The sequence below is a fragment of the Alexandromys fortis genome, unplaced genomic scaffold, assembly GCF_014885135.2.
Source record: "Alexandromys fortis isolate MF-2015 unplaced genomic scaffold, M_Fortis_MF-2015_v1.1 scaffold_0, whole genome shotgun sequence".
NCBI lineage: Eukaryota > Metazoa > Chordata > Mammalia > Rodentia > Cricetidae > Alexandromys > Alexandromys fortis.
The window spans coordinates 22,207,739-22,224,686 of NW_026067949.1; the positions used below are offsets into that span (position 1 = coordinate 22,207,739).

Consider the following 16,948-nt stretch of genomic DNA (forward strand, 5'->3'; position numbering starts at 1 on the left):
CCAGGGTCAGGGGAGGGGAGAGGAAAGGGTCCAGCAGCAGGGCTAGGGGTGTGGGAGAGAGAGGGTCCAGCAGCAGGGGTGGGTGGGGGAGAGAGAGGGTCCAGCAGCAGGGGTGGGTGGGGGGAGGGTCCAGCAGCAGGGGCGGGTGGGGAGGAAAGGGAGGGTCTAGCAGCAGGGTTCGGGCAGGGTTAGCGAGGAGGGTTGATTAAAAACAATGTGCAAAAAATGCCAGAATGAAACCAAATAAAAATAGATGCTCCTTTTTCTTTACTTTCAGTGTAAAAATCCACGATTTAACAGAATTAAGAGACATGTATGCTATAATTAATCTGGATGACGAAAATAAAGGTATTGGTCTTGGCAAAGCTGACTTGTATTTTGTCATTGTAGTTATGGAGAATAACGATTGTTGCATTCTTATAGGCAGAATTAAATTAACACCTTTCCGCGAAGCTCCCTAAAATAGGTTCTTTACTTTAGGAACTGTGATAAGCCGTACTACTTGACTAAGAGGTTGTGAATATGCCTGGGTACCAGAGGCTTATAGCAAACTTTAATCCTAATTGTACAATGGATGTTTTGTTTAAGCCATAGTAAATGACTCAGTGCCCATATTCTCCTATTAATGTGAATATGGGAAGTAAATAGTGAAATAGTAAGATGATTTAGGAAAGAACACATCTAAAGTGTTTATGCCTATCGCATGAAACTATTTATTTGATTGCATGCCACCGTGTCTTGCGGATTTGGACAACGGTTTGTTTTGTGCATTGTTTCAGGGTTGGATACCCTATCCTGGACTGATGATGGCCAGCTGCTAGCACTGTCTACCCAAAGAGGCTCTCTCCACGTCTTCCTGACCAAGCTGCCCATCCTTGGGGACGCTTGTCACACAAGGATTGCCTATCTCACCTCCCTCCTTGAGGTCACTGTGGCCAACCTCATTGAAGGAGTATGTAAATCACGGTCTGTCCTTCGTTTATGAATTAAAACAGTTTTGGCAGTTGGTTCACTACTGCTACAATCCTGTGTTGTAGGAGCCACCAATCGCAGTTTCCGTTGATGTGGAGCCCAACTTTGTCGCTGTGGGTCTCTATCATCTGGCTGTGGGGATGAACAATCGAGCTTGGTTCTATGTCCTTGGTGAAAACGGCAAGTCTAAATCCAAGTGTTGTATTCTCGTATACCATTCTACTTCTGTACTATGTAGAAAGCACTAGAAGTGATTTTTGAGACTTGAGTCTTTTATTTTCATTTTCATCCTGACATCTCTTTCTTAACTTAGATGGCTCTGTTTCCACTCTAAATCCTTTGCATAGTGTCTAGACAGATTGCATTCTTTGCTAGACCCTAGGTTGAATGTCCCTTTCTGCTAAAGGATTGTAGCTACTCTGTGAGCTTGACTTAATCTAGAAGATAAAGCTGCTTTAAAGGGATCGTGAAGCTGATGAGACAAAAATTAAGCATTTGTGATCTCATTCTGCACAATGGCTCTGTTGAAGCACACCTTGGCCTGGAAGGTGCTTAACCAGGGTGTCCATTTCTTCCCATTTTGTTCTTTGAATACTGCTATTTCCATATAAAGGGAACTTGATCATTCATTGTCCCTTCTATCTATTCTTTCCCCAGTTCAAAGTCCGATAAAAAGCCCTGAGAAGTGACCCATTAAGTAGAAAACTCCATTCTTGTTACTTAAGGCACGGTTTCTTCTGCTTGTGATTTTATCTGCCGATGTTTTGTTTCTTATGGACCACAAGGGACTCCCAGAGGGTAACTTCCGTGGCAACTAAGAACTTCTTTAGAGTGGATGAAACAGGTTTTTGTTCAGAAGACCCTTGCCAAAGTATACATTGAACAATCATTTGCAAGTAAGTAGATGCAGTACTTGTACCTATAATTTAATGTGTTTAAATGTTTTTGAAATTGATACAGCTGTAAAAAAGTTAAAAGATGTGGAATATCTGGGAACGGTAGCCAGCATTTGCCTTCATTCTGACTATGCAGCCGCACTCTTTGAAGGAAAAATCCAGTTACATTTGGTAAGTATAATCCTCCTTTCCCGGAAGCCTAAGTTTGATGTCCCATTATCAAACACCGTGGCTGGGAAGCAAGAATGTAGAGACTAACTAGAAAACCCAGTATAGGAGTGTAGGTAAAGACTGAACAAAGTCCTTACCTGGCTGTGTGTGATGTTCACTTGACTTCTGAGCCCTGGAAGCCTCATGAGCGCCAACAGTGCTGCTCACATTAACTGTCGTGAGATGATCCCGTTGGGAATCTGCATCTAGAAGGAACTGCAGTCCGAGCTGTGAGCAGCTGAAGAGCATGCGCTCACTTCTGTGCTTGTTGCATGCGGGAATCCACCTAACTGTGACTGTTGTTGTTCATTCCAGAGAGACTGGCCCCTGTGGGGGCAGGAGTCTAGACCAGGGCATAGCACACATCTGTTTCCAGATTTCTGTATTCGGGAAGCCAATGAAACTAGCTGCTGAACCTGCTCCACATAAGCTTCCCACTAAAAAAGGATGCTCGGGCTGCCCTTTGGGCCAGCAGTCATGTTTTGTGCCTAAGCTGGAGTAGTTTGAGCGTCTAATTTGTAGTTAAACTTGGGAAAAGACACTTTTCCCTAGCTAAACACCTTATTTACTCAGATAAATCAAGGAACCACTAAATAAGCAGTTCTCAACCTGTGGGTTACGACCCCTTTGGGGGGGTCACATATCAGATATTTATATTACGATTCATAACAGTAGTAAAATTACAATTTTGAAGTAGCAATAAAGTAATTTTATGGTTGGAGGTCACCACAATAGGAGGAACTGTATTAAAGGGCTGCAGTGTTAGGAACATTAGGAACCTTATTTAGGAACCATGGCCCTAAATAAAACTTCCTCATATTTTAGATAGAAAATGAAATCTTGGATGCTCAAGAAGAACGTGAGACTCGGCTCTTCCCAGCAGTGGATGATAAGTGCCGGATCTTATGCCACGCCCTAACTAGTGATTTCCTCATCTATGGAACAGATGTACGTATGAGCTTCTGGAGGACAGATTCAATACAAATAAAGACGTCTGTGATCAGTTATACACTTATGTAGAACCTAGGTGGCTTAATTGGCTAGTATCAGTGCTTGGTGATTTTAAGTAGTTTTGATTACTGTACTGGCTAGTTTTGTGTATCAACTTAACCCAAGCTAGAGTCATCAGAGGGGGAGAAGCCTCAACTGAGGAAATATCTCTATGAGATCCAGCTGTAAGGCGTTTTCTCAGTTAGTGATCAATGGGGCAGAGCCCAGCCCATGGTGGATAGTGCCATTCCTGGACTTGTCCTGGGTTCTATAAGAAATCAGGCTGAACAAGCCAGGGGAAGCAACTCAGTAAGCATCACCCCTCCATGGCCTCTGCATTAGCTCCTGCCTCCAGATTCCTACCCTGCTCGCTTTCCTGTTCTGACTTCCTCCAATAAAGAAGTATCATCTGGAAGTGTAAGCCAAATAAACCTTTTCCTCCCCAACTTGCTTTTTATTCATGGTGTTTTGTTGCAGCAACAGAAACCCTAAGATAACTGCATAATGCAGAGGGTAGACTCTGCAGTCTGACATTTAGGGCTCAGATGTCACTTCTATGACCTGCTAGCTGTGGACAGCTCTTCCAGCCCCACCTCCCCTCATGGGTGCTAATGTAATCTCCTTTTTTACATATTGTTACATTCATTTGCTATAAACCTTGGTCTAAATTTGATCTCTTGGGTGTTTGTTTGTATAATTAACCCTGTGTTTTATCTGCATGTTATATCTGTGTGCCACATATGTGCTTGGTGCCCTCTGACACCAGAAAAAGCTGTCAGATCCCCTGGACCTAGAGTTACATGTAATTGTGAGCCAAGGCTGGCTCTGGGAATTTGACTCAGCTCCGTTGTGCTACAGTTTTAGTTTTGGGGGGGTTGGTTTTGTTTTGTGAGGTGGGATCTCACTGTGTAGCCCTTGCTGGCCTGGAACATTCTACATAAAGTAAGATGGTCTTGAACCACAGAAATCCACCTGCCTTTGCCAGTGCTGGCATCAAAGGCGTGACCTACTGGCTTGTTTATATGGTGCCTTTACCTAGTCTCGGTATCAGGGCAATACTGACCTCAGAAAAAGAGTTAGTCATCTTCAACTTTCTGGAGGCATTTATTAGAATTGAGTAAATACTTTTCCCTTCCATGTTTTGTAGATTTCACAAGGGAAGGCTGGCAGGCTGCTCAGTACTTCCTGGGCAGTTGATTTGGCTTGACTGTACTTCTTCCATACACAAGAAGGGAGACAGCAAGCGCCAGGGGTGTACACAGCAAAGCCAGACTGGCATGCAGGCATCCGTAGTCTACAGGGCTACACTAGACGGAAGGAGCCAGCACCACAGCCAGGCAGTTCAGACTCAGAGATAAACCCTGAGGAAATTGGATGACTCCATGCATCCCTGGAAGCAGGCAAGGATCTGCTTTCTGGAAGTTTCTCCAAGATAGTTGTGTGAGGGGTGACCTGGACAGCCTTTCACAAGACTGCCAGCCTGCCATGTAGTTTGTGTCTCTGACTGCCCAGTCTGCCTGTAGTTGGTGGTATAACTGGAGTTTGCTGGTTTACTTTTGAAAGTTTCTCTAGCAAGTAGGAAATCTATAAATCGATGTGACCACATATCACTAAACATATTACAGTCGCTAGATTATTGAATTACTTCTGAATTCCCATTTCCTTTCTCCAGAGTCTGTGATTTCCGTATATATTAAGTGCATTAGCTCTTCCTTTATCAAAAGTAATCATGTTTCTCTTTTTAAATTATCTAAATTAAATGTGAAAAGTCAGTATTTCCTTAACCACATCTTAAATCCCCTGACCGAACTTCTTTTTTCTTTCTCTTCTCCAGACTGGCATTATTCAGTATTTCTTCATTGAGGACTGGCAGTTTGTCAATGACTATCGACATCCTGTTGGTGTGAAAAAGCTTTTTCCTGATCCAAATGGAACCAGATTAGTTTTCATTGATGAGAAAAGTGATGGATTTGTTTACTGTCCTGTAAGTCTAGAAAATTTGAAACTGTGAGCTGAGGCTTAACTCAGTGACGGCAAAATGCTTGTCTAGCAATCTTTCCTATGACCTGGGCTCAATTGCCAGTGCTGGGGAAACAAGACAAAACTTAAAACGCTCAAGTTTTAATGCAATAAAGTAGAAAAGGGTTTTTTTGTTTTGTTTGTTTGTTTCTGAGACAGGATCTCTCCATTATATAGCTCTGACTGTCTTGGAACTTGCTATATAGACCACTCTGGACTAAACTCACAGTGATCACCTGCCTGTCTCGGGGCTGGGATTAAAGGTGTGTGCCACCACACCTGCTAAAAAAGTTTCTTTTAATAAAGTATTTATCAAATAAAGTTTTCCCTTCCACAGAGTCAGGTCTTATAGTCCTTTGCTGTCATCTGTGTCCTATTGTGTCAGTGAGCAATGTCAGGAAAACTTCCCTGTTGTTCTGTAATTTTTATATCAGTCTCACAGAGATTGTCATTGTCGTTGAGAATGGATGTTATTGTACTATGTAGCCCAGGCTAGCCTCAGCCACTCAAGTCTTGACTCAGAAACAATGCACCAGAAAAGTTGCTCCATACATCTTCAGCAGCATCAACTTTTAGTAACTTAGAGCCAATTGTGTCTAAACTTATAGTTTTTCCATAACCTAGTCCAATTATCAAGCCCTGGATTTTCCCAGGAACTGTTGTTTTGTTTGTTTGATTGGTTGGTTGGTTAGGTTTTCAGGGTTTTTTTTCCAAGCCTGATATAGTACAGTAATCGGAAGGGTCTCTCTCCTACTGTGGAAAGCTGGGGTCAGAGTGGTGTTGAGTTAGAGGTGGGCTGGTAAGCCATGCCTGCTGGGGCTGCAGATAGACTCTTAACAGGGCAGATTGTAATGACAGACACGTGAGGCAAATTTGTAAATCCTGTCTTGTAGGTTAATGATGCTACCTATGAGATTCCAGACTTCTCACCAACCATTAAAGGTGTTCTTTGGGAAAATTGGCCAATGGATAAAGGTGTATTTATTGCTTATGATGATGATAAGGTGTACACGTACGTGTTTCACAAGGACACCATCCAAGGTACCGAATCATTTACTGTACTTTTTCTGATAAATGAATTTCCATTGTAGTGAAATTGAAAACTATCTAATATCTGTGCCAGCCATTGGCTTGAGGTATTAAGGGGTCTCCATTCTAATACAGGATCCAAGGTTATTTTGGCTGGTGGCACTAAACTTCCCTTCTCCCACAAACCTTTGCTGTTATACAATGGAGAACTGACCTGCCAGACACAGAGTGGGAAAATCAACTCCATCTACCTCAGCACCCACAGCTTCCTTGACAACATAAAAGATGCAGAGCCTAGTGACCTGAGACAGATGCTGATGCAGACCCTGATGCTCAAGCGGTAAGGAGGAGTGGAAATGATTGACAGCGGCTTGTTTGCCTTGGTGTCCTGCTCAAAAGATGGGAATAGAGGTTGTCTCATGGGCTGTATTGAGGCTTAGATAACAGATAAGAGGGGCTGGAGAGATAGCTTGGTTATTAAAGTGCTTGCCTTGTAAGCATGTGGACCCAGTTCAGTCCCTAGAAGCCACACTCTAAAGCAGCTGGGCATCACAGCATGAGCGCGACTGAAGTTCTGGGGCTCTCTCCCAGTCAGCCTAGTCTGCTTAGCAAATTTATAGACCTTGTCTCAAAACAACAACAAAATGGTCAATGGCATTTGAGGACCAACACCTAAGACTGTCCTCTGGCCTCTACACACTGTGCCATACACATGTGTACACCTGAGGTACACAAACATGTGCGTACACACACACAAGATGACAGTGCATATGAAAACATAAATTCTAATGGAAGTGCTATTGTCGGGTGTGATTTCTATAAATGCTTTATTATGAGAGAAGCACTCAGAGTCACAAAAGTACCATTATTGGAATGTAGTAGGAGGCTCCTTGTCCATTCTCAGCCACCCAGACCTGAAATAATCACATAGAAACTATATTAATTAAAACACTGCTTGGCCTATTAGCTTAGGCTTCTTATTAACTAACTCTTACACCTTAAATTAACCCATTTCTATTATTTTATATTTTAACATGAGGCTCATGGTTTACTGGCAAGGTCCCAGCATGTCTGTCTCCTTCGGCAGCTACATGGCATTTCCCTGACTCCACCTTCTTTTCTCCCAGCATTCAGTTCAGTTTTTCTGCCTAGCTCTATTCTTGCACCTCCTGTTTCCTCTCCCCATCTTCTGCGAGCAATTCCTCCTCTTCTTTCTTTCTCTCCCCAGAAATCGCACCTACACCCCTTGCCTAGCTTTTGACCACTGAGCTTTTTATTACATTGCAGCAAGCACATCTCCACACAGTCTACAAATACTCCACAACATGTGGAGTATTAAAACTAGAATTCGTTGTTAATTGGTGGTGGGAAGGGGCTGATAACAGTAAATTCTGACTAGTAGGAGGAGGTACGAGAGGGACTGGGAGGTGCTTAGTGGCTAAGAGTACTTGATGCCCAAGGATCTGGTACCCATGTAAAAAGCCGAGAGTGTCTGGGTTGCCTACACAGCCTCACTGCAAACCCATGAAACCCACATTCAGTCAAGGAACTAAGGCAAAAAATGATAGAGCAGGATACTCAGTGTCTTCCTCTGGTCTCGATGGCCGCACGCAACTGGACATACTTATACCCACACACATACGTAAGAAGGTAAGGAAAAGTCTATGCAAGCGAAGGAAGAAAGTTTGGTGTGCTATTTTTCCCCTATAATTCACAAGTGCTGGTTATAGGTTAAGAAATGTTAGGTTTGTCTAGCATGTCACATTTAGTGATACACAGCCCAAAGATTGCCTAGTAGGTGACAAGCAAAGGCAGAGCCATGGTTCAGTCTGTGTACTCAATCCTAGGTTTTCCGATGCTTGGGAAATATGCAAGATGCTAAATGACCGCTCAGCGTGGAATGAGCTGGCCAGAGCCTGTCTGCATCACATGGAGGTGGAGTTTGCTATCCGCGTTTCCCGGACAATAAGGGATGTTGGCACAGTGATGTCCTTGGAACAGATAAAGGTATGCAGTGTGTCGTGAGTCACGGACTAAAGTGTAGATGCTGCCCATCCGCCATTCTACATTCCAGTCAGTCTTCATTGAAACAGCTGAATGGTGGACTGCTTCCACTTCCTACTGAGCAAAGCCTTTTGAAAACTAAAATCCTTATATTTCTTCTCACTGAAACTTGTATTTGTAGGGAATCGAGGACTACAATCTTCTGGCAGGACATCTCGCCATGTTTACTAATGATTTCAACCTGGCTCAGGACCTGTACCTGGCATCCAACTGTCCTGTGGCTGCCCTGGAGGTATGACAGCAAAGGGAAGCAGGCAGCTGCCCCGCTGTGTAGGCTGCCTTCTCAGCACCAGACAGCGCCTGTCTTCCTCTCCTGAAGTGTAGCCATCCCGCTCCCAGGCCCCTGAGTACTCATTAATGTCAAAACCGCTTTCACTCTGCACTCAGTGGAGGGATGAAAAAGACGTGGTATTGTAGCATTGCCCAAGGAGAGCAGACTGTGGAACTTACAGAAACCGTAAAAGAAAAGTAGGTGCTGTTTATTGGTTGCCCGTGTTGCCAGGTGCCATGCTCTTAACCTATATTAGGTCACTTAACCTCCACAACGGTCAATCTTACGGGGTAGCGCTGTGTTAGGTCAGTTAACCTCTGCAATGGTCCATCTTTTGAGGTAGTACTGTTGTTTTCTCTAGTTTCCACATGAGGACACTGAAGCACTTGATCTTCAAGTTGCTGCTTGAAATTCCCCTCTGTGTTAGAGCTGAAGGTTGCAGGAGAAGGACTGAACCAAATGCTGGTCTGAGTTCAGAGGCAGAAGGGGATGGAAGCCCGGCAGTACAGGCAGTGGAAGGGTATAGACCAGCTGGCCTGTGGTGCCTCCCTGTAAACCCAGGAACTCAGAGGCAGAAGCAGGAGGACTCCTGTAGTTCAACGTCTGCCTGGTCCAAAGAACAAGTTCCAGGCTAGCCAGGGCTACATAGCAAGACTCTGTCTGGGAAAGGGGGGGGGGTGGCAAGGCTACATAGCAAGACTCTGTTGGGAGGGTGGGGGAGACACAGACTTGTGAAGTGAACACACCTGGATTTGATTCCAACTGTGTGTGACCTTGGGAATGTCCTTTGACCTCAACCAAGGTCTGGCTTCTTTAAAGTGTGGTTAGTTGGTAAGAAAATGGGTTTATAGTACAACTAATTAGAAGTAATTTATATAGCTAGTAGTGGCCAGAAATAAACAAGAAAACACATCTTTTCTCACAGATATTGAAACTAAACTGTATTCATCTTTTATATTATAGATATATTGTGATATACAATATAAACATAATCTTGTGTAATAGCTATGCAAGTGCCATTAGCTTTGTCAAGGCCCTGAGGTGATAGTTAGAATAGAGAGGGTTAATAACACTGCTCTGTAACAGCTCCTTCAGCCTCACTGTGAGAACAAATAAGTCAGGTGAAGAGCCCTGCATCCCACTGCTCTGTCTCATACTAGCCATGTAGCATTGCGTAAGACCTAGCCTGTCTTCACTTCAGTTTCCAGGTCTCTGAAATGGGTACAAGAATATTACAAAAGGTAGCTGTGAAAAGTAAAATAAACTGATGTTCTAGACCAGGACCTGGCAAGGAAGTAGCACTTGGGAAAGTTAGCTATGGTAAATTCTTCACAGTCTAAATTGATAAGGAATGAGCTGGACGGATTCTTCAGTGCTGACCTCGTATGTTTAGGATTGTATGCCAAATATTTTTAAGAGTGAGAATCAGGAAGAAAGATGCTTTATGTGTTGTGTTTTCTGTTATCCGTGCTGCTACACAGCTTCAGATTAGCTGAGAAACTATCAGGGCAGAAGATGGTAAAGGCACTTGCCACCAAGTCTGATGACTTGACCTTGATTCCCAGGACCCACAGATGGCAAAGAGAAAACTGACCCTTGAGAGTTGTCCTCTGACCTCCACACACACGCTTGTGCACCCATGCACATGGATATAAATAAGTGTAACTTGAAAGAGAAAGAACGTGCATCAGTGCCAGGCCAGGGGTAGTGGCTCCTGCCTGTAACCCCAGCAGCAAAGAGATTGGGAAAGTTGCCGCAAGTTCAAGGCCAGCCTGGACTGCATAGTGAGTTCCAGGACAGTCAGGAATACATAGCAAAATCCTGCTTCACCAAGGAAGGAGCGAGGGAGGGAGGGAGGGAGGGAGGGAGGGAGGGAGGGAGGGAGGGAGGGAGGGAGGGAGGGAATCAATTCCTAAAGTATTTCCTAAGTCCTTTCTAAGATGAAATTTTAAATTAATTGATTACATTAGCTTTAATTTCTTACTATTGGGAAAACTACTAAAGAATACAATGTTTATTTTTAGATAGACTTGAGTTTTTAGAGGAACACAAACTACCATTAGAACTAAGATATTTGTCCAGTCTAGAAGGCTCTATCACTGCCTTTCAAAATGTATATCACAGCACTATCTTGGTAAATAGAAAGTTTCATGATTTAAACAAAAGAAGAATGTAATCCCTTTTACTGAGCCTGACTCTATGCAGCAACTTGCAAAGCTCTTTGCCTTCCTGGACCTCAGGACTTTGTCTCTCGGGCAGATGAGGCGGGACCTGCAGCACTGGGACAGTGCCCTGCAGCTGGCGAAGCGCCTGGCTCCAGACCAGATCCCCTTCATATCCAAAGAGTACGCCATCCAGCTGGAGTTCACGTAAGCCTTGGCCCATGTCTTCTGATCAGTAACTAATGGCTGCACATCCACAGTTCCAGACGATCACTGATTAGGCCTTTCTTTTTATGGGGTGGTGGAGAGATCAAGACAGGTTTGACTAAACTCACTCTGTAGGCCAGGCTGGCCTCGAACTCAGATCCACCTGCCTCCGTCTCCTGGATTCTGAGATTAAAGGCATGTACCACCAGTGCCAAGCAAGGCCATTCCTTAATAATGGTGGAGGCAGGATTACAGAAAATGTTTTATCTGTCCAATGATGTCTCGTTTTTTTACTTGTCCATTTTCATTTTCAGTCCAAGTCTTGTGTCTATTTTCCTCATTTAGAGTTTAAATATTGTGAATGATGTTTAGCCGGCAACAGTATGCAGAGCACCAGGGTGACACTCTAGGTTTTATGATCTATGCTCAGGATTCTGGCCTCTTTTTAACATTTGGAAGACTGTCTATGCCACATAAAGGCAAAGCACAGAACTTTGAAGTGTGGTCTGTATTTCGGTCTGTTTGTGCCGCTGTCACAGACTGTCTGAGACCAGGTGATTTATCAAGACCAGAAGTTTCAGGCTAGAGAGACAGCTCAGTAGTTAAGAGCACTCCTCGAGGGACCCCAGTTCAGTTCCCAGCATGCATGTTGTTTGACTCACAACCACCTGTAACTCCAGCTACCGGGTATAGTGATGAGGCGAGCAGGCCTGCTTTTTGTCCCACCCGGCTTCCGCACAGCTAGCTTTACACCTGAAATAACAACACACAAATTGTATTCATTTAAACACTGCCGGGCCCATTAGTTCCAGCCTCTTAATGGCTAATTCTCACATCTTGATTAACCCATTTCTGATCATCTGTGTAGCACCACGAGGTGGTGGCTTACCAGGAAAGATTCTAGCCTACATCCGTCTCAGGTCGAAGAATCATGGCGTCTGCCTCACTTCCCTTCTTCCCAGCATTCTGTTCTGTCTACTCCGCCCACCTAATTTTCTGCCCTATCAAAAGGCCAAGGCAGTTTCTTTATTAACCAGTGGTATTCACAGCATACAGAGAGGAATCCCACTTCAGTCAGTTTTAAATTAATGTCCAGCTGTGATCGCTGCCCCAAAGCACATAACTATAGCTGAGTCTTTTCTTTTCAGACACTCACACAGGCACTGGTGACCCCAAAACTGGACAATTTTTCTCAACGTTTATTAAGAAACATTCTTTTTTTTAAATATTTATTTATTTATTATGTATACGATATTCTGTCTGTGTGTATGCCTGCAGGCCAGAAGAGGGCACCAGACCCCATTACAGATGGTTGTGAGCCACTGTGGTTGCTGGGAATTGAACTCAGGACCTTTGGAAGAGCAGGCAATGCTCCCAACCTCTGAGCCATCTCTCCAGCCCCATTAAGAAACATTCTAAATCCAAAAATATTAGAATATTGAAAAATGCTAGTCTGTGGTTATATTTGCTTTTTAAAAGCAACGGTTAAGACCACTTGCTGCTTTTCCAAAGGACCTGGGTTTGGTTCCGAGCACTGGTTCAGGGTTTCAGATGCCCTCTTCCAGCCTCCCCCAAAAAACTGTACACATATGTGTGACTGACACACATACACATAAAAAATAAATCATTTTCTATTCCTAGGTTAAAGCTTTTTGGATATATTTCTTGTTGGTCATTTTTAATTTAAGCTTTTGCCACATATTTACTTTTTAAAAGTAAATCTGTGAAGCTGGAGAGATGGCTCAGCAGTTAGAGTGTTTGCCAGCACCCACATCAGGCAGCTCATAACCACCTGTAACTCCAGCTCTAGGGCAGTCTGATGTCTCTGGTCCCTGTGTGCCCCTGCACGTACCCATATACCCATATACAAAATTTTAAATTGTTTTAAAAATTAAAAATATATATGCAATGAATCCAAGGGGCTAGGGTGTAATTAAGTGGCAATGTTGCTTGTTTAGCTTGTGACTTGAAAACAACAATGTCCATTCATCAGAATGAACATATTGGAAACTTAGTGCATATACAAGAGACCAGGCCCCAGTGCCATGACCTTCCACCTCCATCTAAGAGAAAAGAATGACCCAGTGTGTACCTTGTCAGCACACGCATCTCCGAGAGCCCTTGGGCCATTCAAGAGAGTGATTTTTACTTCTTTCTGTGATGTTTTTGTTGTGAACTCTCCCACTTTACCTGACTGGAGTTAGCTCTGATAGGTCAATGGGAAGCTTTGGTGGTGGCATGTGTCCGTGAAGCTTTCGATGCTATTTGTGCATGCTCGCACCCCTGACCTAACATGCCGAGCACCTAACAGTTCAGAATTGTCCCCAGTGATAACCAGGGTGTATCTTCTTACCCAGCACCCCGTAACCTGCACAGCTGATCTCAGCATCCAAGGCTCTGCCTGTGTCAGTCCTATGAGTTTCATTTGGTATCCACAACCCTGACTGTGTCAAGAAAGGACAGCTCTGTCGAGTCTAGAGAGAGTTAGCTCTCCAGTGGGGGGTTACTCCAGTAAGCTCAATTCCTGCGAGAGGTCCAGAATGAAATAATAGTAAAGTGGCTGAGCTAAAAATAAACAGAGTTCCAAAATCTTAATTTAGGGTCTCCTAATTGAGCAGGATCCTGAGCAAGGAACTGCAATTCTTCTTGTCAGGAGGTGTCCCCAGGTGGGCTGATATAATTGGACCCAAATTAGACATTCCTTCTCAGGAAATGGCTGGTTGTGAAGCCTGGGCTGATGAGAGAGATCTTCAGTCAGCAGCACAGCCTCCCTCCCCGTCGTTTCATCTGTCAGTCTTTTTAGCCAGAGGTAGATTCCGAAACTGAACAAGCCTCGCTGGGTCTTTCTCTTTAGCTGACAGGGGCGCTTGGGTGGATCTCAATGCCATTTCAGAGCTAACTGCCTGCAGTGGAGGGGTGGTTGCTCAGAGGAAGACAGCTCAAATAAAAGGTCTTTGCAAGTCACTGTTCTAGAAAATGCAAGTAATTAAGTCTGTCGGACCAGAGCCTCTCAAACTTTATCCGTTTGCAACCCCTTTGCCTGAGAAATGTTTGTGCAACAGAAACCAAACATCTGCTGTTAATTCATAAGGAAGTCTATTTTTACGTGTTTGTGGGGACTAGCAATACGGCTTAGTGGATAAAGAGCTTGCTGTGCAAACACAGGACCTGAGTTTGCATCCCCAGCACCATGTCAATAAGAAAAGAAAAAGCCAGGCAGGTGTCAGGGTCCAGCCCAGACATAAACCATTTCTCATGCCAGAGTAGAGGTGTGGGAATAATTGAGGCACAGTTCACAGGGCAATATCAGGAGGGAGTCTCAGGGTTCATTCAGATCCTGAAGATCACCTGCATTTATTATCCAAACAGCTTTTATATCAAAAGATAAACTGAGGGGGAGGTTCGTTAGCATTCTGTTCTCTAGGTAGCAGGGAGAATGACTTAGGTCACCACAACTATGCCTGCTCTGTCACCTAGACTGAAAAACACCTCTTCCCCGAGTGACCTCCTAAATTACAATAGAAGGAGCATAACATTAGCATATCCTAACCATTTGCTTTGGGTGGCGTCAGGTTGTCTCACTATCATTATCAAAGACTAAGTGACGATGTTCTGTGTGGAAGGTGAAAATTGTGCCTTACCAGGTCACTCAGAATTGTGACTACCATACCATTAGGAATATTGGCCTGTATAATCCGACCCCTACAGACAGGGTGGCACTTGCCCATTATCCCAGATGGGAGGTGGGGTATCCCAGCCAGTTGGTGAGCTCCAGGTTCAGTGAATGATCCTGTTGGAAAAAACAAGGAGGGAGGCCAGAGAGATGGCACTACAGCCCAGAATACTTGCTGTTCTTGGAGAGGACCGAGGACCTGGGTAAGGTTCTCAACACCCACGTGATGGTATAACTGCAGTTCTGGTGGATACAGTGTCCTCTTCCGGCCTCTGGGTAGGTGGCACACATGTGTGTGCGTATGAAGGCAAACACCCAGGCGCATAAAATATTTTTAAAATATAAGATGGAACCGGGCAGCACTCAGGAGGCAGAGATAGGCAGTTCTCTCAGTTCGAGGCCAGCCTGGTCTACAAGAGCTAGTTCCAGGACAGCCAGGGCTGGTACACAGGAAAACCCTGTCTCAAAAAAACAGAAAACAGAAAATAGAAAAGAAAGAAAATAAAAGTTGGAAAGCAATAGAGGCAAATGCCTGATGTCACCCTCTGACCTCAGACATGCAAGGTCACATACACATTCACACTCGGGCACACAGGCACATGCACACACACAATTCTTTGGTATATCTTACCATTTATTAAAGAAGAAAACAGATTTGAATACTAATAAAATGTATGTGCTTGTTTATTCTTATACAAAAAAATTAAATTTGCCTGGACATTCTTTACTGTAAAGCAAAGAACATTGGTATTCTTTTCAGAGTTTATTGGTATTGTGATCTATCAATACTTTACATAAATACATAGTACGGATGCCAAAAATATGTTTAGGGCCATTTCAGAAATTGTTAGAAATTCTCTCCTCATCCCAAGCCAAAATTCAATGAATGGTTTTTTTAAAGAATGATTTTTTTTAAATGAAGCTCAAGCCAACAACTCAGACAGGAATTTTGAAAATCAAATGTTCTAACACAATACAATGCATGTATTGTATATACTAATTTGATACTCACATGCTGGTGAATGTGGTAGGGGAAATGTTAAATGTTGTTTTGCACAGTTAAGCCCTGATTAAGCTATAGTTAAGCCACCATGGTTCTGTAAGAGCAGAAGACTGTATGTATAGTAAAAACATGGCAGATTATAACGTTCAGTAGCTTTGGATCTGAGCCAGGAAGCTTCCGGTAATTTCACTGGCACCATACAGCGTGTAGCGTGCACAGCGCAGTGTATCCAGAGCCTAGACGGCAGCGAAGTCACATGATGTGACACAAATTAGCCCTGCCAGAAACACCTTGGATCTTTGTGTTTTATTCTGAGTTGATTTTTTTTTTTAAATTGCTTTTACTGTATCAAATGTTTCGTGATGCCCACACTCAGCTCTGGGACCATGCCCTACAGCTGAAGAGCTGGTTGTAGATTTGCAGGTCTGTGTGTTTGCAGTCCGATACGGGAACTATTATTGTTCTGGATCCACAGTGTAGCCAAAGACCATGGGATGAAGAGGTGGTTTCCAGCCTGTGACGTCAGAAAGGAGGCGGAGGCTAGTATAAGGAGGTTAAGTCATTGGTGCCCTGAACACCATAATGGGTCTCTGGACCCTCCTCTTCCTCTGCTTCTTGGCCACCATGAAGTAGCCATGTGTCCCTGCCATGGATCGAAACCTCTGAAAACCGTGATCCAAAACACGTTTATTTTCCTCAGCTCTTTTGTCAGGCAGCTCAGCACACTAGCACAATTATAGCGTAGGTGATCCTTTACACAAATCATTTACATGTGTGTGTGAATATGGGCTATGTACATGCTTGGGCATGTACACAAGCGTGTGCACACACACCTAAGTGTGTGTATATTCCACAGTGCGTGTGTGGAGGTCAGAAAACAGTGTTTGCGGTCAGTTCGCTCCTTCCAGCATGGTTCTGGGGGATGGAAGGCAGACCAGCAGGCATGCGTGGCAAGTAAGTTTGCCTGCTAACCATCTTAGCAAGCCCACACGTCGTCCTCTTGACCAGAATAAGGACCGGAGCTGTCCACACTGTAGTGGCACGTGTACCCTTCCACACCTACTGTTCATAGAAGCAACTCAGACTCTTTTCTTTATGTTTAGTTCACTCCCCTGTCATCGTCATACTCCGCTGATAGAATTTTGAAAAGTAATTTGAAAAAATTTTAACTTTTTTATTACAATGTGTGTGTGGGGTGTGTGTGTGTGTGTGTGTGTGTGTGTGTGCATGCACACATCATGGCACATATGTGCAGCTCAGAGGACAACTTGCAGGAATCACTTTTCTCCCTTCACCAAGTGGGTCCCAGGAATCAGCTGAGGCCAGGCCTGGCAGCTAGTGCCGTAACTGCTGAGCCATCTCACAAGGCTCCAACCCAGATTCTTGCCGTGTACATTCTTACAAATATTGGGCACTTGGAAAAGATTTCTATGACTATGTGATTGTCATTTG

At 44.0% G+C, this 16,948-nt stretch overlaps 1 protein-coding gene across 4 annotated transcripts in view; it reads left to right on the top strand.

The window, feature by feature from the left end:
- Wdr19 (WD repeat domain 19) overlaps nucleotides 1–16,948 on the top strand; it is a 60,381-nt gene that overhangs the window by 25,045 nt on the left and 18,388 nt on the right. For all 4 annotated transcript variants that reach the window (XM_050149951.1, XM_050149950.1, XM_050149952.1 and 1 more), the window contains 11 exons: nucleotides 278–348; nucleotides 780–952; nucleotides 1,038–1,152; nucleotides 1,933–2,039; nucleotides 2,904–3,026; nucleotides 4,903–5,052; nucleotides 5,981–6,128; nucleotides 6,252–6,456; nucleotides 7,964–8,123; nucleotides 8,302–8,412; nucleotides 10,711–10,820. In XM_050149951.1, coding sequence (XP_050005908.1) covers nucleotides 278–348; nucleotides 780–952; nucleotides 1,038–1,152; nucleotides 1,933–2,039; nucleotides 2,904–3,026; nucleotides 4,903–5,052; nucleotides 5,981–6,128; nucleotides 6,252–6,456; nucleotides 7,964–8,123; nucleotides 8,302–8,412; nucleotides 10,711–10,820 — 1,473 coding nt within the window. The remainder of the gene's footprint in view (nucleotides 1–277; nucleotides 349–779; nucleotides 953–1,037; nucleotides 1,153–1,932; nucleotides 2,040–2,903; nucleotides 3,027–4,902; nucleotides 5,053–5,980; nucleotides 6,129–6,251; nucleotides 6,457–7,963; nucleotides 8,124–8,301; nucleotides 8,413–10,710; nucleotides 10,821–16,948) is intronic.